Genomic DNA, 21957 nt, shown 5'->3' with positions numbered 1-21957 from the left:
CAATTCGAGTGTCCAGTTTCAATCCCTTGGGGACGAACTGCTCGCAGCAGGACCAGGCACACGCAAAGATGCCAAGACAGTTACGACGCCGATGCCGATGGCACATTTGTTGGGTGCGGGATGCGACAGAAAAAAGGAGAGACACTTACATACATTCACGCGCTTTCGGCAGCCAGTAGAAAGAAGTGTTAAACTTAGGGAGAAGCGCAATCCATAGGTGGGCACTTCACCGTGGTCTCCCTCCAACAAGACAGAAGAGTGTAAGGCAAACGTGTCGCAACTGACGCAACTCACGGCCGCAGAGACGACCACGCAGCCCAGGGGCGCCCCTGTACAAACGTTGCGCGGCGCGTCGTGTAACAAATACAACCCCCCACGCCCCTTCCAAGCTTCCCTTCAGCTAGGTAAGGGACGTATGATGAGCTCCGCGACCACACAAGAGGTCGACTGGGGCCTTGAATATCCCCCCCAAGAATAGACACTCAGGCTGATGCCCCAGGTATAGACGGAAGTTGGGACATGCACAATGCCTTGGACAGACGCAAGGTTTAGATGCTCAGATTGCCGATGTCGTAAGGCGCTCAATTCGGCGCTGCAAGTCGCGGAATTTGGCCGTGCGCTCCGAAACCATCGATTCAGCATCCTTACTATACCAGCGCCGGTCGTCTCGCATATGCCGGCGCAGCGCCGAAATCTCTTCCTGGAGGCGCGCCAGCCTGTCGGCATCACGGTACGGCACCGCCGGCCCGTCATCCAAAGCGCGGACGCCGCCGCCGCTGCCGCAGGTCCTCCTTCGAAGGGCCGCCGGCGACGTGGCCGCAAGGGCGGCACTCGAAGCGGACGCCGTCAGCGCCGCCAGCCTCTCGTTGACAATGTCGTGCCGCAGCGCTTGCAGCTGCCGACGTATGGTGTACAACTGCTCATCCAAGTTAGACTCCATCCAGCGAGCTTCCCTTCCTCCCCCGCCATAATGTAATCCGCCGCCGCTGCCGTACGGACGCCCACGCACCAATGTCGTCGGTGCCCAAGACACATGAAGCTCCTCCGGACGTAGGTGCCCGCCCGCGGACATCGGAGCAGTTGGTACGGATGAGTTCGATGACCTGCCGTACGTCGTTGACACGGAAGCGTTATAGCGAACGGGTGAACGTGTTTTCGAACGGGGTGGAGACGGCGATAGCGCTGCCAGTGCCACGGAGGCGGAGGCGACGGCAGGATATCTCGAGGAGTTTATGACCCTCGGCACGCCCATTCCAGTGAACGCCGACGCCGACATGTCCTCCAGGCGGTCCGTAACGCGATTGTACGAGTGCAACGTGTTAGCGAGCGTCTTGTTGATTAGCTTAAGCTTCTCCACCTCCGTTTGCAGCACCGTATCAAGCCGAGCCAGTGGGCGGCTGTACGATGTGCCTCCACTTCGATGCGTGCGTACAGTGTCGCGCCTCACTGTCGATGGCGCTTCGCTGCGGTTGCCGTACAGCGAGCCTTGATGATGTGGCGTGTCAGGAGTTGGCGCTGCAAAACCCTCTGAGAACTTAAGGGGCGTGCATGCACGGGTGCCAACTACCGGCTCTTCATTCTTGTTCTCAGCTGCCTCCACCGCCTCCGCCGCTGCGGCCGCCGCTGCTGCCGCGGCCTGTGCCTGCGCCGCGGCCGCTTGCGCCGCAGCTTGCGCTGCTGCCGCCTTGGCTGCCGCCGCTGCCGCTTCTGCTGCCGCCGCTGCTGCTGCCTCCTCAACCACTGCTTCCTGCAGCTCCCTCTCCGCCTCCGCCAACTCCCGCTCGACTTTTTCCACTTCAGCCTGGTGCTCCTTTTCCTTTCGCTGCCGCACCTCCTCCTCGTGCTGCCGCCGCCGCCGTGTTTCCGGTGATACCGGTCTTGACCCAGAAGACGCGGGCCCCGCTGCCTTCTCCTGCTGCAAGAACGTACCAAAGGTGGCCACAGAGACAAGCGGCTCCGCTTTTGAGGCACAGGCAGAGGCAGCGGCAGAGGCAGCGGCAGAGGCGCCACCACCGCTGCCGCTGCGTCGCTGTACCTCGAGCTTCAACTCCTCTAGAGCATCATCCACTTCCGCCAGCGCAGCGCCCATCTGGTTTGGATATCAAGGAATTATCAAGAAGGAGAGTTGCGGGATGGGGTGAGTTGGTTTGTAATTGATTTCCCTGACACGCTCTTTGGGAAGTCCTCACGGCAGCACAGCACATGAGGGACGTTACGTGGAGGTTGCAAACCTGCAGCCGGGGACCTGCGCGACTCCGCAACCCCTCTTGGGGTTGATGCGGGAAAGCCGGGCCGCGGAGTTCCGTTAAGAAAGGCACCGCTCAGATGTGCGGACGTTCGAGGCAATACAACGTACCGCACAGCGACACACATGGAGCGCACGAGTGTGAGTCCACGGCACCCACAAGGACGGGTCCAAGCCTCCAAGGGATCTGTCCCCATCTGGGTGAGAGCCCCTTTTACCTGGCGCCGCTCGCGATCCATCTCCTGATTGAACTTGGACGCCTGCTCCGCCGCATGCTTCTTAGTGTGCCCGATGCCACCGGGTGAGCGAGGGGAGCCCGGAGCAGAGGCGGGACGAGCAGCGACAGCGGCGCTACCAGCCGGGGAGCCGGTCCCCTGCCGCGAGGCCAGCCGGTTCGGATCGGCCTTCACATCCGCTTCGGCCCTATCCGCCACCACCACATACGCCGCGTTAATCTCCGTCAGCCCCTCCAACTCTGCAGCAATCCTCGCCGAGTCAAACGAGCCGCTGTACGACAACCGACGCCGGCCGCTGCCGGACGCCGCCTTCGGAGCCGCTGGCTCACACGGCCGGGCAGAGCGAGAGCTGCCGCAGGCGCCTCCGGTGCTGGCGGGTCGCATGGCGTGCCGTACCCCCGGCGAGCTAGCTCTGGAGTTATCGACATAGAAATCGCGGCTGCACCAGCGCTCAGAGTCGTAGCTGTCCTCCAGGTGCGATTCCGGCAGCAGCGGTGTGCGGCTGGGCCGGCGACCGCGGCTGGAGGGCTCCCATACCCAGTGGCCATCCGCATGCGAGCGGTCCAACAGAAGCTTGCAGATGCGGACAAGCTGTCGCAGCTCCCGGCGTAGCTCGTTGTTCTCAACGCTTAGCCTGAGGGAGGCGTGGCAAGGTGGCGGATATCGGCGAGGCCCCCGGCAGGTCAGGTACATGCCAGGCTGCTTAGGACTGGCAGATGGTGCAGGACAAGAGAAGTGCATGTGCGCGTGCATCTCGTGTGTGCAGGCAGGCAAAGATGCAGGCAGGCAGGGAGCAGGGCTGCCGGCTATGGCAAGGTTGTTTATTTGGGGTTGGGACAACGAAAGGATGGTCAGAAGTGCCGTTTATATGTGTGGGAGCCCAGCGGGATGCTTGTTTGGTGCTACTGTAAGCAAGGCTTGCTGGGCCAGCTTCGGAGGACGGAAATAGGAAGGAAAGGGGCGATTGACACGAGCGAGTTGAAGCAGAGTTGCACAAAGACAGGACTGTGATTGATCTTTGCCACTTCAGGGTATAATGTAGGCAGCATTTCGATGCAATGATTCCAACCTGTGCACAAAACCGGCTGCTACAACAAAACTTCCCGGAGGACTGCGAGAGAAAGCCGTTGTGGCACTGCAAGACCCCTGAGGTTAATTCTATAGGAGTTACTATTGTTGCAGACAGGTTCCGGTTCCGCACCTGTACACGCGCTCTTTTTTTTGGAGCTCGCGGTTTTGCGCTTCGCTGGCAGCAACCCGGTCAGCTTGACGGCCAAGTTCCAAAAGCAGCGCCTCTTCTCTTATGTCCCTTGACAGCAAGGCCGCTTCCCTCGACCAGGCAGCCACGTTTCGCGCGAGAGCTTGTAAGTCGTCATTTGTTGTGTCAATCTGCACAGCGGATTAACAAAGACAAAGCAGACTCATATAACAACAAAAATATAACTCATATTTTTTTGTCAGAAAGCATTTATGTAACCATTTGTTTGTGAAGTGTTGTTGGTGAGAACGCATGCGGTTGCATGTGAAGATGTCCAGCCCTTCCTTCGAAGCCCTATTGTAGGATACAAGACACCTTTGTCAATATGTCTTCTAATGCACGACGCCTTGTTGCTTCATGTATGTGGCTGTTCTTCCGCCGTGGGGAGACACTCCGCGAACGGCGCACAGGAGACTTTGCGGCACTCGGATAAGGGTATTTGCGCAAGGAGAGCTTCCAATGTTCGTCTGGATACATGTAGTAGTCGCCACGGTAGCCTGAAAACACAGAGCCAAAAGTTCTCCCGACGGATGAGCCGAATGCAGGTCTAGCAGGGTATGCCATTAGTCTAAAGTGAATTATCAGTTATATGATTTGACGGCTAATACGGACGACATAAGCTGTGCATAGGGTTATAGCCGTCCTGTCGGTTACTAAACGCTAACCTTGCAAGTAGCATCCCGTATTGAGTACGAGGAGCATGCATTAGGCAACCTGGAATGCATACAGGTAAATGCTGTTCGTTAATGTAGAAAAATGGATGCATGGAATCGTCTCATAAAAAAAATGTACGGCGCAACACCTCTTCCATTTCCCATGAAAGGTGATATTTTCCCAGATGCCCCTCGCAGCGAGGTATTCTGCCTTCAGACCTGGCCGCAGCTTCTGTACTTGGTTCTTGCCCCGCACGTAGCTGAGTTCAACGGAGTTAGTTACCCTGTGGAGTCTTTTTTTGATGTTTGCAAGAACCGTTCCGAGTAAAGCATCTGTGCTACCGACGTTGCTCTGCTGCAGACATCATTTGTATGGCGTCAGTTCCCTCATGAGTCAAGGCCGCTGATAAACTTGACAACGGTATGCCCTCATTTACACGATATCACCCCTCATCGCATCAAACCGGAAACTAGGATAACTATTCCGCCCATTACATTAGGCTAACGACACACTCCAGCTGGGGGCCATAATCCCTCCCTAATCTCTTGAATCCAGCCTCACGCAAGACCGGAGAGGCGCCACCGTTGCACAGTGTTACGCTTCAACCAGGCCCGTAAACCTCGCCAACGGATATCTCACAGAGCAAAAACTAGGAGGCTTCTTTCAGTTGCTTACACAACTGGAATTAGACTTGATTTTTGCTTAAGCGGCAGCTGAGGCGAGCACTGGCGGAGTGTCGCGGCTCAAACCCATTTCGCACAAGCACTTGTGCAGCCGTTCCACTGCACCTCGTCTGTCAAAGACGCAGTCATGCTGTGTGAGCCTGCCTAGGACACCTGATGACCTCCCGCGTACCCGCATCAATACCAATACAACGTCCATGGCTCCCCCGGCTTTTACGGACACACCCGCACTTGTGTGCGGAACTTGTAACCTAAAACACCTGGGAATTCATTCCTTGTGCAGATGATGCAGCTGTCCAGGGTAACTGTTGTCTGCCGCTATCGTCCCCCGAGACTGACGGTTGCCTTCGTGTTGGGCCGTTGGTGCCCGGCCAGCTAAAACTAAGATGGCAGAGATAACTAGGCATGGGCTTCTAGGGCTGCTTCAGGCGCTGTGCCCAAGTCGGCATATGGGTGGTAACCTGTCACAATCACATCATGAGTGGGCCTAGACAATACGGGCAATCTTCCTGGTTCACCCGCCGCGGCGCACCATGCCGACGGTGCGGATGGCCGAAGCTATGCTGCATTCGGAAGACAAGGTATGCCCCTTTTAGCGTGTAGCTGCATGCTATGTTGCCTCACGTTGGAAGGGCTTGCGTGAATTTCCAACTTCGTGTTCGCTGTCTTACCTGGAGGCCAACTTAACCACCCAACCATAGAACGGGTAGCAACATTCGCATACATATTGTTATATTTATATGCAAGGGTTTGGCACTGCTGGTAAGGCGCGACCATTGCCCCCGGGAGATCCCGGGATCGATACCCATTCGGGTCAAAGGTGCTTCCGATGGTGGAGGGCATTGCGCCCGTTGTTGATGGACGGTGGTGACCTGGGATAAAGTTAATCTTCGAGCCGACCAGGAATGGAGTTGGGCCGCGGTCGATCCGGCAGATTCCATCGGATGCTGGTTGTGGGAGCGGAAACTGAGCGATCCTCTGAGATGTTCACTAGAGTGACTGGATGAGGGTGCCTCGATATACCGGGGAAGGCAGGGTTTCACAGGGTAGCTGCCACGGGCGAAGATACACCCCCCTGTTTCACACATCATATTTTTTGTGGTTACAGCCCTTCACACTTCAAATCTCTGGACGCCTGTTGAGTTGCATGTGTAGGTGCCCGAGGTGCGGACACGTAGCGATGCCTAGGCGAAAGCAAGGAAAAGAAAACATGAACAGATGGAAAATCATCGGGAAAGCGAAAGCCGCAGGGAAACATAGTCCCGCTTCAACCTCACGGCGCATATGCCACAATGGTTATTGAGCATCTCAGATACGCGTAGCTGAGATGCCGTACGGTACTTGGGTCGGCTTGATACACGCCATTCATCATACACGTCATTTCCCACCAAGGGGGGCTCATCTTCATAAAACAGCTATACTTCTTCATGTGCAGGGCATTCCATGAGTAACTATATAACTCATCTCAAAACCGATGCCATTTCAATTAGCTCTCGAAGCTACAGGCATATGACGCGACACTAAGCCGGTACTCCCTTGGGTTCCAAATTTAATAATGCTTTTGGGTTCCGTAGATTTGGCCTGTGCGGTTCGCGGCCGCAGGGGCCAACAGCGTATCACCAACGACTGAAACGCGTCAGAGCTTTACACGCGCCTCGCTCGCGCGAGGTAGAAGTGCGCAGGCGCGCCGCTGTATGCGTACGACGGTATTCCACTTGGATTGCGAAATTGACCACATGCGTGGCCTGCAGTCCCACAAAATCTAGTATGTCTAGTAGCAATAATAAACAAACAACTGTGTTTTCCCGCGTTTGCGCTTCTGGATATCCAGCAAGCAGGCAAGCAAGCCACTCAATCACAGACTGCAGCTGCTGCGGAGTCACCACGTACAGGATTGAATTTGAGGCGCGGTGCTGACAAAAGCCCTCTGAACGACACACGCGAGCACACAATCCGTCCACGCAGGCATGCATATACAGCACCGCAGGCGCCTTCATTGTGCAGCCCAGCCTCGCGGCAAATATAGGATTAAGGAAGATAGGACGATGAAACTGAGCAGGTTAAGGCGGACAGGGTCCCGCGTGGGAAGTCCGCAAGCTCGGCGTCTCCCGCAGTAAGATCCCTCGCACCTTACGACGCCCGTTGCATCGCCGCGCTCAAAGCCCCACACCTCGCCTACGACAACTAATACAGCACGACACATCACATTGGGGCATGTGCGCCCGTGTCCACGTTGCGGATTGTGGAGCCCCAAGGCCTAAACCCCCTTCCCTAGCCTTTTGGGGTTAGCTAATGATGATTGCATTAGGCCCAGCGTGATTCCGTGCTTCCCCGCACCACCGATGCGATACAGCAAAAAAAGGCTCTTTACCTAACATTGAACCCTAAAAAGTCCCGTCGGCCGACAACTTGAGCAAGTGCTACGCCCTGTAAACTTTCTAGCGCGAAAATACGTCTTGATATTTAATGACTAGCAATCTGTCCTCCGAGGAATTGCCAGAAAGTAGCTGAATGCAACAACAGTCGTACCTAAGTAACGACAGGCAGGCAGATAAGTAAGCCGCATACAGTAGGTAGGCCGTAAACGCAATGTTGATGAATAGGCAGCATACATAAAGGGACGCATGAATAGGCAGGCATCAGAAACGCAAGGGCGCAGCGGACGCCGTGGCGTAGAAGATGTGTCCCGTTCGTGGGGGACCGCTGCGGCCTCGCTGGTGCGCTTCAGACGCATGCGTGGCTATGAAGCACATCCCTTCTGGTATCGGGGAAACAGAATAGATATAAAACACCTCCCTCGCTCGTCCTGCAAGCCTCCTGAAATTGCTTAGAGGCGCTTTACCCGCTGTCGCGAGGTTTTGCTTGCTCGTGAGTTTGTTTTCCAAAAAACCGGCTATACACCTAATCGGAAATCTTTGTAAGTCCCACCACAACAACCGTATGCGTACATATCTGCACCCATGTGCTGAGCACTGAGCAAAGCACCCACGACCGCAGACGCGTCTTATCCATATCCAACCCCCGTATAACAAAAGTTCATCCTGCACAGCGAGCGGTCCTAAACGCGGCAGGCTAAAAAGCAAAAAGCTGCTCCCATTCCGTACGACGAATGCTTCCCCCTCCCGATGCTCAAGCCAGCCTGCAGTTCCAAGCACGATCAGATGCGCACATCCGGCTTACCTAGAAAACGAACAACGTCGGTTATGCGTGATGAATTACGCGCTTTCTCTTGTTTATCAACCTTGCCATTTTGTCATTCATCCCAGTTTTGTGCACATCCTGCATATGCGACCATGAATCCATGCATGTGTTAAGCCTCACCAGCACCCACAGTGGCGTGGTGCTAGCTAACTGTGGCAGTTCTGTTGCAGTTGTCCATACACGCATGCCTACACGATCAACTGATTTCTCATGTCGCTATCAACAGTAAAGATGAGGCGCACAGCCATCAAATTTCCTTGACCGAATACGAACGAAGTCCTTCAAGCTACCTTACGATCGCCATCTCAGCGGCGCCTATGGTACCCACAAATTATGGGTGCTGAACCAAGGAACAGCGAAGTTTCTTTTTGTCCGGTTTGCGAACGTAAATACTCTGGTAAGCCGCCTTGATTATGATCGCCCAAGGCATAGCAACCTACCCAGGATGCAATCTGTTATGCCATAAACTCAGCTAGTGCAAATGAAGGAAAGGTGAAAAGCCATTTCGTCAAGCCGTTTACTAGACCTCGTCCACTCGTAAAACAATTAAGCATTTTTATGTAGGCCATGTACCCTTCCAAGCCCTTCCCAACAACATCCCAGCTGCAAATACATCAGCCAGGGCAGCTTGCTGCGTGCTGCAATAAGCATCACCTCGCTCTCCCAATACGGAGCACACTAACTGGAATTGAAAGGGCCACTATCAAGTAGGCTATTGAGTAACCTCGATATGGACTGGCCGCCGCCCCCTACCTAGCTACGTAGCATGCCTCCAGCCATGCATCCGTCCCCCCCCAAACGCGGCTTGTGGCGTGGATTACCAATACATAACAATGGGCCTAGCGAGTAGGGAAACTCCTTGGTAATTTTCGCAGAGGCAGACACCTACAGGCTACGCACAAACACTGCCGCCCACCTCCGTGCGACAAACGCCTCAAGCAAAAGACGCAGCAGAACGGAGGAGCCAACTGCGGGCCGCCTCGCGCCGTCGCCGGTTATGCTTCACGGCGATACACCTCCACACCATAAGCTTTACACCCTCATGTCACTCCACGTCGGCTTCATGCCCAACACTCGCCAACGGTACAAAGCGCCGTTGCGGATACCCGCCAGCGGGCTTCAGCGGCATTGCCAGTTGGGAAGCCGAGCCCGGCGCCGGCAACAGAATAGAGGACGAAAATGTCCGTGTGGGCAGCGCACGTGCCCTGGCCCGGGGCAGGCCGCCGCTGCTATCCCCGGAGCGGGGGCAGCCGTTAATTGAGACGCCTTTGGTGAACAGCGGGCCGCTTGCAGTGGCTGCAGCCGCCGATGGCGCGGCCGCCATAGGACCCGCCAAGTGAGTGGCAATCGCTATGGCGCCCGCTGCAAATGCTTCGTCACTTGCCCCATCGTATTCCTCCTGCTCAAGGAACGGCCGGCCGCCCGCGAAGACAGGGGAGCTGGTGGCAGAGGCAGCGTTGCTGCTGGATGCACATACAGGCCACAAGTCCATCTCGTCCGTCACCCATGACGGCAGTGCCTGGGTCCTGGATGACGGTCGCGGACCCAGCGGGTTGTTGGAGCTGCTCCGCCGTACCGACTGCAAGCTGCCGTCACCGCCGCCGCCGCCAGCGACTACAGGCAGGCTGCCTGAGCATCCAGTCGGCGCCGGAGAAGTGCAGCCAGGCGCTGCAGTGGAACGTGAATAGAATCCCAGCTGCCGTAGCTGTTGAATTAACTGCTGCTGCTGTTGTTGCTGTTGTTGTTGCTGCTGTTGCTGTTGTTGTTGCTGCTGCTGCGACTGCGGTCCGGCGGTGAAGCTGGTAGAGCGCAGAGGGCTAAAGATGTAATCGCTGCCGCGGCGTGCCACGGCCCTACGGCACACGGAGAACTCATCATTGGACTGCTGCTGCTGCTGCTTGGGTAAGTCCTTGGGTGGATAGCCCACTACAATTCCATCCATCAAGAAGCTATCAGGCAGCGCCTGCTGAAGCCGTGAAGGCAACTCGTTCACTTGTAACTTTTGCAGGGGCTGGCTTTGTGTGGCACGCTGCGGCTGCATCTGCTGAAGCTTAGGCAGTGAGACCTGCATGGGTGAATTTGGCAGCTCGGCTGCGGAGCCGGCGGTGAGCGGTCGGCCATTGTTCAGCTCAGAACTCAGCCGGAGCATGATAGCTGCAGCAGGGCCGAGATTGGTGCAGCTTGAGGGCCGGCCTGCGGCGCCTGCAGCACTCAGGACCGGCAGTCCTTGCTGTTGCTGTGCCAGTGGTGACGCTGGTGGTGGTGAAGGCTGTTGTGGGTGCTGGCGCCCTGTCTCGAGGGTTGGTCGACGTTTCAGGGCGGCGGTAGGCAGCAGCGCATTTGAGGTTGAGGTGTAAAAGGTAGCGGCGCGGCGCGGCGGGCGATGCCGCGACTGGGCCACCGGACTCATGCTAATGACCGTAAAGCGACATGTCGAGTTAAAGGTGTTATTTGTATCAGGGGGAATCCCTGTCCTCTTGTCGGCCTCGTCCAGCTTGCGTCGAGGAGCTTGCACCTCTTTGCCGGCATTCGTCAGCTGGTTAGTTGGGCCAGAAACGTTGTCAATATACTGAGGCGCTTCCTCATGCCATTGCCCTGGCAGGCTGGTTGCATGTACTTTCGCTGCGCGTGCGGCCTCCTCAGCAGCTTCTGGCTCCGACGGTCCAATGCGGTCCTTCAGAGTGTTTTCTATCTGAGAAATTACAAAAGATGACCTTTCATACAGCTCAGCCAAATCAGCGAGCACGGCAGGGACGGGGGAGTCCATGTGGGCCGACAGAATATCAGTTCGATTAACACCTCCTGTTTGCTAACTCATGATTTGAAAATAAGCCTTAGGCTGAATGAGAATTCCATTGAGGCTGAAGACACTATAACGTTCTGAGTGTCATGAATCAAGCCCATTAGGGGACTTCTTTCAAAGCCTTGAGGAGGCAAACACTAACAGCAAAACTAGAAACAACATCACAAAAATGTTTGTGCATAATACCAATACACCTCAAGTTGAGTGGCAGCCGTCGTCAATAGTACCGGAGCCTGCCATTACACCGCACAAAGGAAACAAGACAGTAAGAACTATGAGAGAATTTTCATTAGCATATTAAATATTTATAGTCATCATAAATTCTGAAGCAAGGGCCAGTCTTCCAGTCTGGTGTCCGAATCACGTGCCGTTGTTGGCAATCGGAATCGTGTCAGTTGGCAACTCGCTTTTGTAAAATCATGTATGCCAGAATCCACATACGATTATAGATTTGCCGTAAGAAAGGAAGCTTAGGACGCTTGCTTGCAACTTAACCACGTCGCAAATGTCAAGTTCCCCTGAGCCCGTGCTTGCATGATGATCAACACAATTTAGTATCTTCCATGCGGTTAACTGAGGGACGAAGTCGGCAGTTGGTGAATCGGGTTCGAGACCGATAAAAGTACTATTATAGTTGCGTATAAAAGTTACTCTTTTTCTACCCAGCTGGTCGCTCCTGGATGGAACTAGTTCCCTCGTACTTTACGCCACTTTTCGAAACGAAAGCTCGCAGATCCTAGCCAGTCTTAACCATGTTGCTGCTACACTATAAGGGAACGACATTGAATGGTTTTGTGTATGGGGATAGGAAATAGCTCGGGAATTATTTTTGAAGAGCATCTTATGGGGTCCGATCCGTCATGGATTTGACCCCACTTCCCTGCAATTCACATCCAATATTGCGTAGTAGGGATCCATGCCGTAATGAGTCGTCTGCACTACGCACTCCTTTGCTCCTGGTGGAAACTGACACCGTCCGGCAACGCAGCTGCGCCGCGGATCAGGGCTTGCGATTGTGATTATCTTTGCGCTGGCCCCTGTCATGCCCCTACTTTTACTGTTTTTCTGGTATTCGCACAAAACCTTACGTGCATACACTCGCACGTAGTATAATGCCATGCTCCTCAGCTCACCAGCAAAGCACAGCAGCCTGGGCCGCCAAGCTGAGGCTGCAGCCAAGCTGATTGTGGCTACCTAGCGATCACACATGCGCTCGTGCATTGCCGTGAGCAGAACAAAATATATGCACTAGCACATGCACCCGTGGACGCTTACTTTTTTTCAGGTCTGCTTTTACTGCATGTAACTTAGCTGGCGCAGATGCAGTCTGCACAACACTTCCTGGCTTGCTGTTTGCTGTTCGGCAGCGGCTGCGGTTTAGCACGGATCACGGCTAACCGCCGAATGGTTACAATTAATAACCGCCTAGTAGTTACAGCACCTTCGTCCTACTCCGGCCTCCTCATCCTCAAAACCTACTGCCAACTGACAGTGGCCCTTCCAGACAAACATAAGGCACAAAGTTGTTCGGCCATTATATGTCACAATCACAAAACACATTTGGGCCAATGTACTCACGAAGGTGCTTGTAAGCCTCGGCCGGCAGCTCAAATTGGCCAGATAGAGGTATTACTGTGGGAGCCCACTACTCGGCCGCGACCGTATCAGAAACACCAGATACTCGCAAATAACAACGCGCACACAGAAAATAGCGCCCAAGCCATTGCATTAGGGTACATAGCACGCGCACGGCGGGTATATACATCCACCATCGAAGCTGGTTTATATAGCTGGATAATGGTTATAGGCCCTCCGGCGAGAAGCGGCGGGTCGCAACAATATCTGTACAGCCTGCTGAATGCTCTGACGTCAGATACCTACCGTCTTTAACGGCCCTGGCGCGTCACATATCATCAGCCAGAACGTGCAGATGTGTAAGTTACCATAACCCCGAATACCTACCTTCTTTCTGCCATGGGGGCACTCGGGCGTCCCAGCGGGCATCCGAGCAACGTATCGGGGAGTATTCATATTAATATTATTAGTGTTAATAATGAAGACGGGAAATATCTAGCTAGCATGGAAATTACAGAAGTAAGACCCCATGCATGCTAGGCTCGCAACCTGATAACTGCTGTTGGGTAATTAGTTATGCACGCGCAAACGAAGGGGTATATCGTTCCAGTGCGTTCCAGACGCTCCTCGCAGCTCGTTCCACAGCCAATGCCCTCTTGCAGGACGGCCGCGCTAGTCAGCCACTTCTACCTGAACCACCAAATAGACGGCAGTCCGCTAGTCAGCCAGCAAGCCTGACAGCTAGCCGCGGTTTTGAGCAGGAGAGCATTTGTCTGGAGAGCAACCGAAATGCTCTCGTGGATAAAGAGCAAAGGAAGAGCAGCCAGTTCGCAAAAGGACATCACACCTTTCTTCAGCGCCCCCCGCACCGAAAGACATCGGCTAGGTAGTGTGCGCACGTTACCACCTACTAGAGGCCAAGTAAACTGCAAAATGGACCCCAGCCATCACTTCGAGATTAGGGGGCTAGGCTAGCCAACTCAGCAGCAGCAGCAGCAGCCAGGAAGTGAAGAGCAGATGTTAAAAGCATCAAGCCCGCCTAGGCTGCAGTGTTGGGCCTGTCGACAAAACAAATAAAAGAAAACCCTAAGTACTGCTACTGGCGGAAAAGATGCCTCGCAATGAACCTCATTTAAAGAGCGTAGGTACGGCATCATGACGTACACTCAGACGAGTCGGTCTCTTGAGAGCATGGCATAGTTCGGCCAGGGGGCCGGTGCTCTGAATGGGTGTTTCTTTCTATGCGATGGCAGGCCATGCATGCATACATACATACGCACACGACAACAAAATGTACCGGCAATAACGTTTACCGATGCGATATGTATGTATATATGTTCCTATAGTTGAGCTTGCTCGACAAGGGGCATCACAACTGGACCATGTAGTCTAGAAATGGTCCGCAAAGGAATCCCGGGTGATGCCAGCTGCCTGCGTGCGATCGATGACGCCGTGGAAGATTGAATGCTCAATAGCGCCGTGCAGATAGCGATGTGTACGCACTCACTCTTACTTCATACTCCGACATCCAAGATTGCTGCAATAGTACAGAGCAAGGCCTTAGACAGTCCACAAATTACTCCTGATGACGCCGCAAGATTGCAACGTAAATTATGGTCGATTACGGATACAACGAAAGGATCTTATTGAGTTTCCTGTACGGCGCACTGCGCACATAATATTCATTCGTACCATGGTGCCTGCCCGCACAAATGGCACCATGTTGCACTTCAGGTAGTTTTAATAATAACGATGATGGATTAAATTCCTCCTTGATAATTGTGTCACCTTGCCCAGAGCTATCAGCCACATGCTGAAGAGGTCGCCGATGATGATGATGATGATGATGATGATGATGATGATGAGCAAGCACGTTGCCTCACGGCCCCCTTCGCCACCGTACTCCTGATGTACATGCACACAATTGTGGTCATGTGGAAAACATAGGCCAACGTTCCAGCCCTCGCAGATAGGCGCAACGCAAGCAGCGATAATGCCCCCCTTGCAGCTCGGGCCATTGGGGCATCAAATACCACAAAACATCTTTCCTCCATTCCTTCGGAAGTAAGCGGTAGAGCAGTTATCCAAATTTCAAATCTGTTAAGCTTATGAAAACATGAAAACATGTACAGCATGGAGCAGCGAAATTCCCGGCGTCTCCGGAGATAGATTTCCTCTCCCCCCATCCTGAAGTCCCCCAGCGCGACCTCCCGCTGCACGACATATCAACACAGCAAAGAAGTCAAATGTACAACCGCATTGATTGGGCAAACCAATCTTCCCCGCCAACAACTAATCCCTTAATGCCAATTAATAATAAAAGCTTCTGCTTGGGAGAAGAACACCCCAAGCTGCTGGTGCCAAGCTTATGCGCACAAGCATAAAGTCTTGGATGCATTCAGGTCAGCCGTACGGCTGTACGACCACCGACTGGCCGCAGCCAGGGCCAAGGCAGTCATGAAAACAGCCCCAACCTCCATCCACACAACGACCTGACTGTCGCGGGGTTCGCAATCAAACTTCATACGAACGCGCTCTTCATCAGTTCGATACGGCGTAGGGCCTAGACCACAGCCTAGAAAAAGCCCGTGTGCCAGCTCAGCATACAATTATATAAATGCTTCAGCAACAAACCGCATTGGGATTGGATGGTTATGTGCACGCTGGGTGCACGCACGGTTGGTGCACAGGCCGGATTGGATTGGACCTTTCTACATGGATTGCTGTTCTTCTCGCTGTCCTTGTTGTTCTGCTTTTGAATTTGCTTCTCCTGTTGGCGGAGGAGTTCATGGAAGCCATGGCACGACGGCAAAGACCCCTAGGGCAGCCAGTCGCCGTAGTGCCGCACTGCTGCACCTCGCCGGCGCCCCACAGCGCGTTGCACAGCACAAACATTCCTCTTCGACAACACATCTTTACTTTTCCCACGTCCTTAATCTCTTTTCATAAACTCTGAGCCCTCCAAACAATCAATCTCTCGCTTAAAAAATCATTCCGGCATGGGCATATCCAGTAGGCGTTCGGTTTCGCCAGTACATCTACCATGCGCGGATGTGAACGCATATTTCTCCACGTGGTACGACATGAATACTTCCCAAAACTGTTTTCCTCAACCCCCATAAGGACGAGCTCGATCCCCGACCAATGAAAAGAACAAATCGACACAGGTCTAACAAATCAAAGCGACCGGGTTGAAGGTACATCGGTACACTGTGTCCTGAATGCGCAATCCACAAAATTCAGTGCAACAGTAAAGGCCGGAAGCAACGAGCCAACAAGGCTTCAGACGCCAAGCAAGCAGACGCCAGTATCCGGCACAGTATAGATACTGACACACGCCACTCACCCCGTAGGAACGCAACCAATAATCACAAGCATATAAGCCACCGCTTTGCCGGCGCTGCTTAGCACCCGTAGCGCCCCTCTCGCTCATTATCTCACACACAACCCGCGACCCGCGACCCGCGAGCAACAGCAATAGCAACAGCAACAGCAACAAAGGCAGTGACTCGCGGACTGCGCCCCCTGGCGACATCGCGTTCACAGCGGTTCAACCTTCGCCACATCATCAGATGAGGTTCATCGTGCCTCGGAATATGCTTCCAGCAGCAGTAGCAGTAACAACAGCAAAAGGAGAAGCAGCCGCCGACATGGCCTCGGCATTAGCCCCGCACTGCTGAAGCCCATGCTGCTGCTCTTGAGCTCCCACAGCACTATGGTATCTGCCATCCATGGGGTCCGCCGCGAAGCGACAAGGCTGCAGCCGCCGCGGCTCCGGGGCAGCTGACACGGCTCCCGAGAGGCTGCTGTGGCCCTGGCCCTGCGATGTGCGCAATGACCGGCTGCTGCGTGATGGCAGCAGCGGCAACTGCAGCTGCGGGGAGCTGGCGGCGGGGGTGCTGGACGACAACGGCGACGACGGCAACGCGCCCATCACGGCGGTGGCGGTGCCGGAGGGTACGGAGCTGACGGCGGCATACACCATGCCCGTAGCGCTGACGGCGCAGCAGCGCTCGCTGCCTGGGGAAGTAAGTCGCAGCCCGGCGGGAGATATCTGGTCCTCGACCGTTATGAATCCAGCAGCTACTAGCGAAGACATGGAGTTGGGCCGCATGGGCGCGCCGCCGCTGCCGCCGCCGCCACCGCCGCCAGTGGAGGACAGGTTGCTGGAGCTGTTGCGCAGGAGAGTTCGGGAGCTGGGGAACGAAGGCGGGAGGAGGGCAGGCAGGCTGGAGGCGACGGAGGAGCCAGGGGAGAGGCAGTTGGAGGTGGGGGTGGGCGAGCCGACGTGCTGAAGTTGAGGGTATTGGGGATGCTGGAGCTGTGCGCCGAAGCTGGTATGCCGTGTAAGGCTGGGGCTGGGGGTGGCGAGGTCGCTGGGGCGTCTGGACATGGAACGACGGCGCATGCTGTCATCCCGGACGGGTTGCGACTGCTGGCCTGTGGTGGGGCAGGCTTCGGATTGTTGAGTTTGCTGCTGTTGTTGCTGCCAAGGAGAGAAAATGTTGATGGGCGTGGCGTAGCCGGCAGGGGAGGCGACCTGCTGCATTGGGCTGGTGCAAGCTGACGGCGAGGAGCTGCCGCCGAAGCAGGTTTGCAATGTTGGACGACTTTTGTTGCTGGTGTTGCCTACGTCGATGCTGATTCGGCGGCACCCGTTAGCGGCAAACGGGTCCAGACTTCTCCTGCGCATCGACGCAGGGGACATGCCGAGGTTGCTGATGGAAAGGGGCCTGGGATCACCGCCGTCCAGACTTTCGTGCTGTAGCTGTTGGCGCATTTCCAGCGATGCGCGGGGCTGTTGACGGCCCAACGCGGACGTGGGCTGTAACGCGGCATTGGAAGCCGGTGCGTGGAACATTACCGACCGCCGCGATTCGTCGTGCGCAGGCGTTGGTGGTCCGCTGAGATTAACAACGGATACGCGCCGTGTCACTTCCTCCGTGTTGCCGGTGTCTAAGCCGCGCATGGACTGTGAACGGTTGCGCAAAAAAAAGTTGGACAATCTTGCTCTTAAACCAGGCGCGTTTGGTAGTGAGACTTTTCTTGGAGAAGATGGTGCTTCATACTTCTCATCGCCGTCGTCCTGCTCCTCACTGTCGTTGTCGCGCTCTTCAGACTCTACGGGGGAGGGCAAGGCGCTAGCTCCGACGGGCGCGACAACCGCCGGTTGAGAGGCGCGATCTTTCAGGCTATCCTCTATTTGCTCGAGTAATGCACGCGACTTCTCATACTCCTGAGCCAAGTCAGCCAGAAGGTCGGTACATGCCATTTCACATGCCATCGTCGCAAATCTGCAATGTCAAGGTGCAAGGTAGGTTAAAAAATAAAACACATACCATCAGAGCACAGGTTATAATCAAGGCTATTCCAACCTGGAAGTGTTCTACACGAGGTCGTAGACCCGTACGCATGTGGATTAGCTTCGCGCTGCGACGCATTACGCCCTAACTTCGTAGTTGCAGCCCGCCAACTATTTAACGCCGCATTCAAAATTAATGCTTAGCCTTTATTGCATTAGTCACTTGTATGTTTCATTACTGTAAGTGAGGCAATCGGGTAATTATGTTCCCAGCCCACTTTCACCGTCGAGTTTGATGAGCGTGATGAGTTTTGTTAGCTTTTATACAAGAGTGAAAATGTTTGGGGGTTCTTACCCATCCAGCTCCCACATTGGGGACGAACCCCAAACCCCAAAAACTAACGCTTAATGTAAACGTAAAGGGCATTAGTAAAAGAGAGCATAATCGGGAAACGAATGCTGAAAAAGACAGTTAGATCGTAGACACCACAGCTTGTCGGACCCGATTCGCGCCAGTATTGTCAAAGCGACAGGGTGTCCAATATGCTACAAAACGACGGGCTGACAGGGATAACTCTTGACATGGTGAAGCCACTGGCAATGTCACACATACCAAAGGCTAGGGTAGTCGGCTTCTTCGAAGTCGAAAAGGGCTCGGCCCCGGTGCAGCCAGTCGCCCCGCAGTATTCCGCAGGGGATGCTGTACGGCACTGGGCTGCAAGCGAAGGAACTGTGTCGCGTTTGGACTATACGCGCATCATTGAGGATAGCTGTTAGGGCCGGGTGCGGCCGCCGGCGGGGTTGGAGTGATGTATGAATCTGGTATATATACACTTGCTGCTAAGGAGCCAATGCAAATCCTCTCGAAAGGTGTCTCTGCAGGGGCTGCAGAGACGTGCGGGAACGGCTTTTGACGAAGCAGCAGGTGACAATGTGTAATACACCACCAACCCCACCAGGTCATGGCCCCCGGTTGCCCGGGCAATATAATCGTGGCGACCTCTATCCAAGGCAAAAACTGCGCAACTTTTCTCCACAGCTGCTGCAAAGGTGGCTGTTGTGGCTGCCAGGGGAACCATTCCTCCTGAAACAGACCGATCCCCTGATCCTGCCGCCACCACCAACAGGCCAAGAGGAGGATCTCCTAATCCGGATGACCAAAGTCCGGAGCCGTCAGCGCCGCCATGTTTAATTTGTCTTGATATCGTTGACCAAGTGGTTGTACACCAGACAAGATGATTCATCCAAACATCAACAGTGACCGGGACCGGTAATTGCGGAATGCAAGCCGCTGCTGCCTTAGATGATATACAGTTGCTGACCAGGAACTAAGTTGATGCGCCGTTGATCCGCTAGAGTTGGTTGGATGCTGGTGGTGAGTTGCCAAACCCAACGAATACATTCTGAAGTCGGATGGGGTGACGGATTAGGGGCCCCTCTAGCAGGGGAGAGCAGGGACTGCCCCGGGAAAGGGGGCCGCTGGCGAGGTTAACCACCCTGTAACAACATACAGTGGCCCCAAATCGCCCTCACATCTGCTGACAGAGATGCAGCTGTCAGGTCATGCAGTTCCCGACGCAGAAGGTGTGGTATTGGAGTTCAAGGACCGATTGATGAATGGTTGGAAACATGCGCGTCTAGATGTCCAGCCAGACGTGTACCCGTCACACGGCAAGCAACCTGGAATTCACATGGCGAAGTATAAGCATTGGATGGGTCTGGCGGCCGAACAAGCGGGCAGGAAGGAGGTGCTCCCGCATACTATAACGTTTATCCCGCGTTCAGCGAATTGCAAGCTTATGCAGTTTAGGCTTTGCTGATGGGCATTGGCGGCGAACAGAGCACGCAAGGGACGGCGTTATATACCTAGGGAGGAGCGAGTATGTCCCTGTTGCGGCACTGATAGCCATATTGAAGATGAGCAGCACGATTTTCCACGCTTCGAGCATATGAAGGACGCTATGAAGTGGGAACCTGAACGTCTGGCAAGGATGCTGGAACGTATGTGGTTCCACCGCAACTCTATCGTTCCCTTTGGTCGTTAGTATCCTTTATCACTTGCTTGGTCTGAAGTGCGAGGTACGACGGTGCTTATAGGCGATCAGGCAGCCCTTTATTGGGCGTTTTGCAGGTACGGGGCACCCCACGACCATGTAACACCCACACACACAGTTCACAGTCCTTAAACTCAGGAAACAAGAGTACGGCATCTATAGTACGAGCACAATGTTCTTTGGCCCAACGTTCAACGGTTGTTGGCAGATTGGGACTCAAATGAGATTGACATTGATGTGTCCAGGAGACTTCCCGGGGTTTGTCGAAGGAATGAAGCGGTTCATGGCCCTGGAAAGCCTTGTGTAACGGTGTGCCGCTACCTGAAGTGGATGGGTGTAGCATACGACCCAAATGTGCCTAGGAAGAAGCTAGAGCATTTAGGGGGGTGTATGGCACGGAAACATTGTACGGCACTGGTGGCAGCGTTATTTTTTTGCGGAATATATTCCGAATTCGGAATAAAAAAATGTTCGTGGTCCTGAAAGTTAAGAATAAATAATGTTCCAACCGTACAAGTTCATTCCTCCAGCCAAAAATGGACTGTCCATGCCAAACCCGCTAGAATCTTACAGGAGACATACATGTTACCCATATCATAGTACTTTAATGCCATGGATACTGTTAGGAAGCTCACGCCCGAAAGTCAACGAGGAATCGGACTGTTTCTGACCGGACCAAACGCTGCAAAACATTCGGACCCGAAGCTCCCAAAGCATTGAATGCCATTAAAGCAGATACTAAATTTCACTGAAGCCATTAGCGACGTTAATGAAGACGGTGTAGGGGTCGTAGGCAATGTGGACGCAATGCTGCAGCCAGCCGACGACAATGACGCCACTCCGGTTGTCAACAGCGAGCGGGGCAAACATCAATGTTACTCATATGGATACAATCGCGATGGGCCAGGAAACCGGTTGCGTTTGGTGGTTCCGGTTAATTGCTGCTATGCATCATTACTTCTGCAACTTGGAAAGTCGTGTAGTGTTATCTTTCAACGTGATGCAAGACGAACGATGGTGAACGAACTCTATTCTCGATCAGTGCTTGAGAGATTGGTGTGCGCGTGTTGCGACATTCCCCAAACCCGGAGCGCCTTACAGATTCGGAATACCTTTATTCCCGCGACTAAAAAACTATTCCTCCGTTCGGACTGGAAAATTAACCGGCAGAAATAAAAAAAACACTGTCTGGTGGGCATCCGCCTAGGTCAAAGATTGGATCTTGATGTATCTCGGTTTCACGTCATCAGTCAGGGCGCAAATCCCTTGCCGAACGGACGTGCCGATTAGTTGTTGCTCCATAGGTAAATGCCATTTTCTGTTACAAAGAATGAAAGAGAGAAATGGACTGAGAGGCCCGAAGAAGACGGGCCTAACGAACGGAGAAAGAGACACCGCAACTGAACTAACGCGAGGCTGCGCCAGAAACGGGCGGGCGGGCGGGCGCGCGCTGAACAACAAAAACAAGATAAGCTAACCAGCTTAATGCGCGCAATAAATGACGGCCCTGAGGACACGGGCCGTTGCGAAACAGTTAGTCTAACAGTTACGCATTGGGCCTTACGCCCAACTAACCCAGCTTACTTACGCAAGCTCGCATTAGTTGTTGCTCCATAGGTAAATGCCAAAGGAGAAGATACCCCCTCTAGCGGAAATAACAAACAAACTGAGCACCAAAACAGCGCAACGCGACGGGCCGCTAGAGGGACAAAGGACGCGAGAGCTGCCAGACAGGCACACACAGCGACACGAAATAAAGCTCCCCAAGCAAAACGCCTCAACGACCTCCAAACGATACTCCAGCAGCAAGGACGGCGGACACGCCATCTCTACACAGGCAAAAGAGCAAACAAACAGAACGCTGCCAAAACCACAAGGACGAGGTCAAACCAGCGCTCTCCAACCGCGCACAGACTGACCCACCGGCCACAAACGCGACGGATCCC

The 21957-nt window shown here is 54.2% G+C and overlaps 3 protein-coding genes across 3 annotated transcripts; 2 read left to right on the top strand and 1 right to left on the bottom strand.

The window, feature by feature from the left end:
- Positions 1–556: 556 nt before the first annotated feature.
- On the bottom strand, positions 557–5205 carry VOLCADRAFT_107567 (uncharacterized protein; the record flags this gene model as incomplete). The annotated part of the gene is made up of 6 exons (XM_002957137.1): positions 557–1485; positions 1832–1915; positions 1972–2089; positions 2464–3115; positions 3683–3870; positions 5182–5205. 6 exons carry the CDS (start codon positions 5203–5205, stop codon positions 557–559), a joined length of 1995 nt encoding a protein of 664 aa, XP_002957183.1.
- Positions 5206–8610: 3405 nt separating this feature from the next.
- VOLCADRAFT_98260 (uncharacterized protein) lies at positions 8611–13393 on the top strand (the record flags this gene model as incomplete). Its single annotated transcript, XM_002957186.1, has 5 exons — positions 8611–8674; positions 9217–9613; positions 9686–9932; positions 10486–10601; positions 13318–13393. The coding sequence occupies 5 exons, from the start codon at positions 8611–8613 to the stop codon at positions 13391–13393; spliced, it is 900 nt and encodes a 299-aa protein (XP_002957232.1).
- A 2993-nt stretch (positions 13394–16386) lies between these two features.
- Positions 16387–19105, top strand: VOLCADRAFT_98259 (uncharacterized protein; the record flags this gene model as incomplete). The annotated part of the gene is made up of 2 exons (XM_002957185.1): positions 16387–16923; positions 19085–19105. 2 exons carry the CDS (start codon positions 16387–16389, stop codon positions 19103–19105), a joined length of 558 nt encoding a protein of 185 aa, XP_002957231.1.
- Between the last annotated feature and the right edge of the window lie 2852 nt (positions 19106–21957).

Source organism: Volvox carteri, assembly GCF_000143455.1.
Source record: "Volvox carteri f. nagariensis unplaced genomic scaffold VOLCAscaffold_70, whole genome shotgun sequence".
NCBI lineage: Eukaryota > Viridiplantae > Chlorophyta > Chlorophyceae > Chlamydomonadales > Volvocaceae > Volvox > Volvox carteri.
Note: the sequence above shows the minus strand (reverse complement) of the source record. Positions and strands in the feature narration are given on the sequence as shown.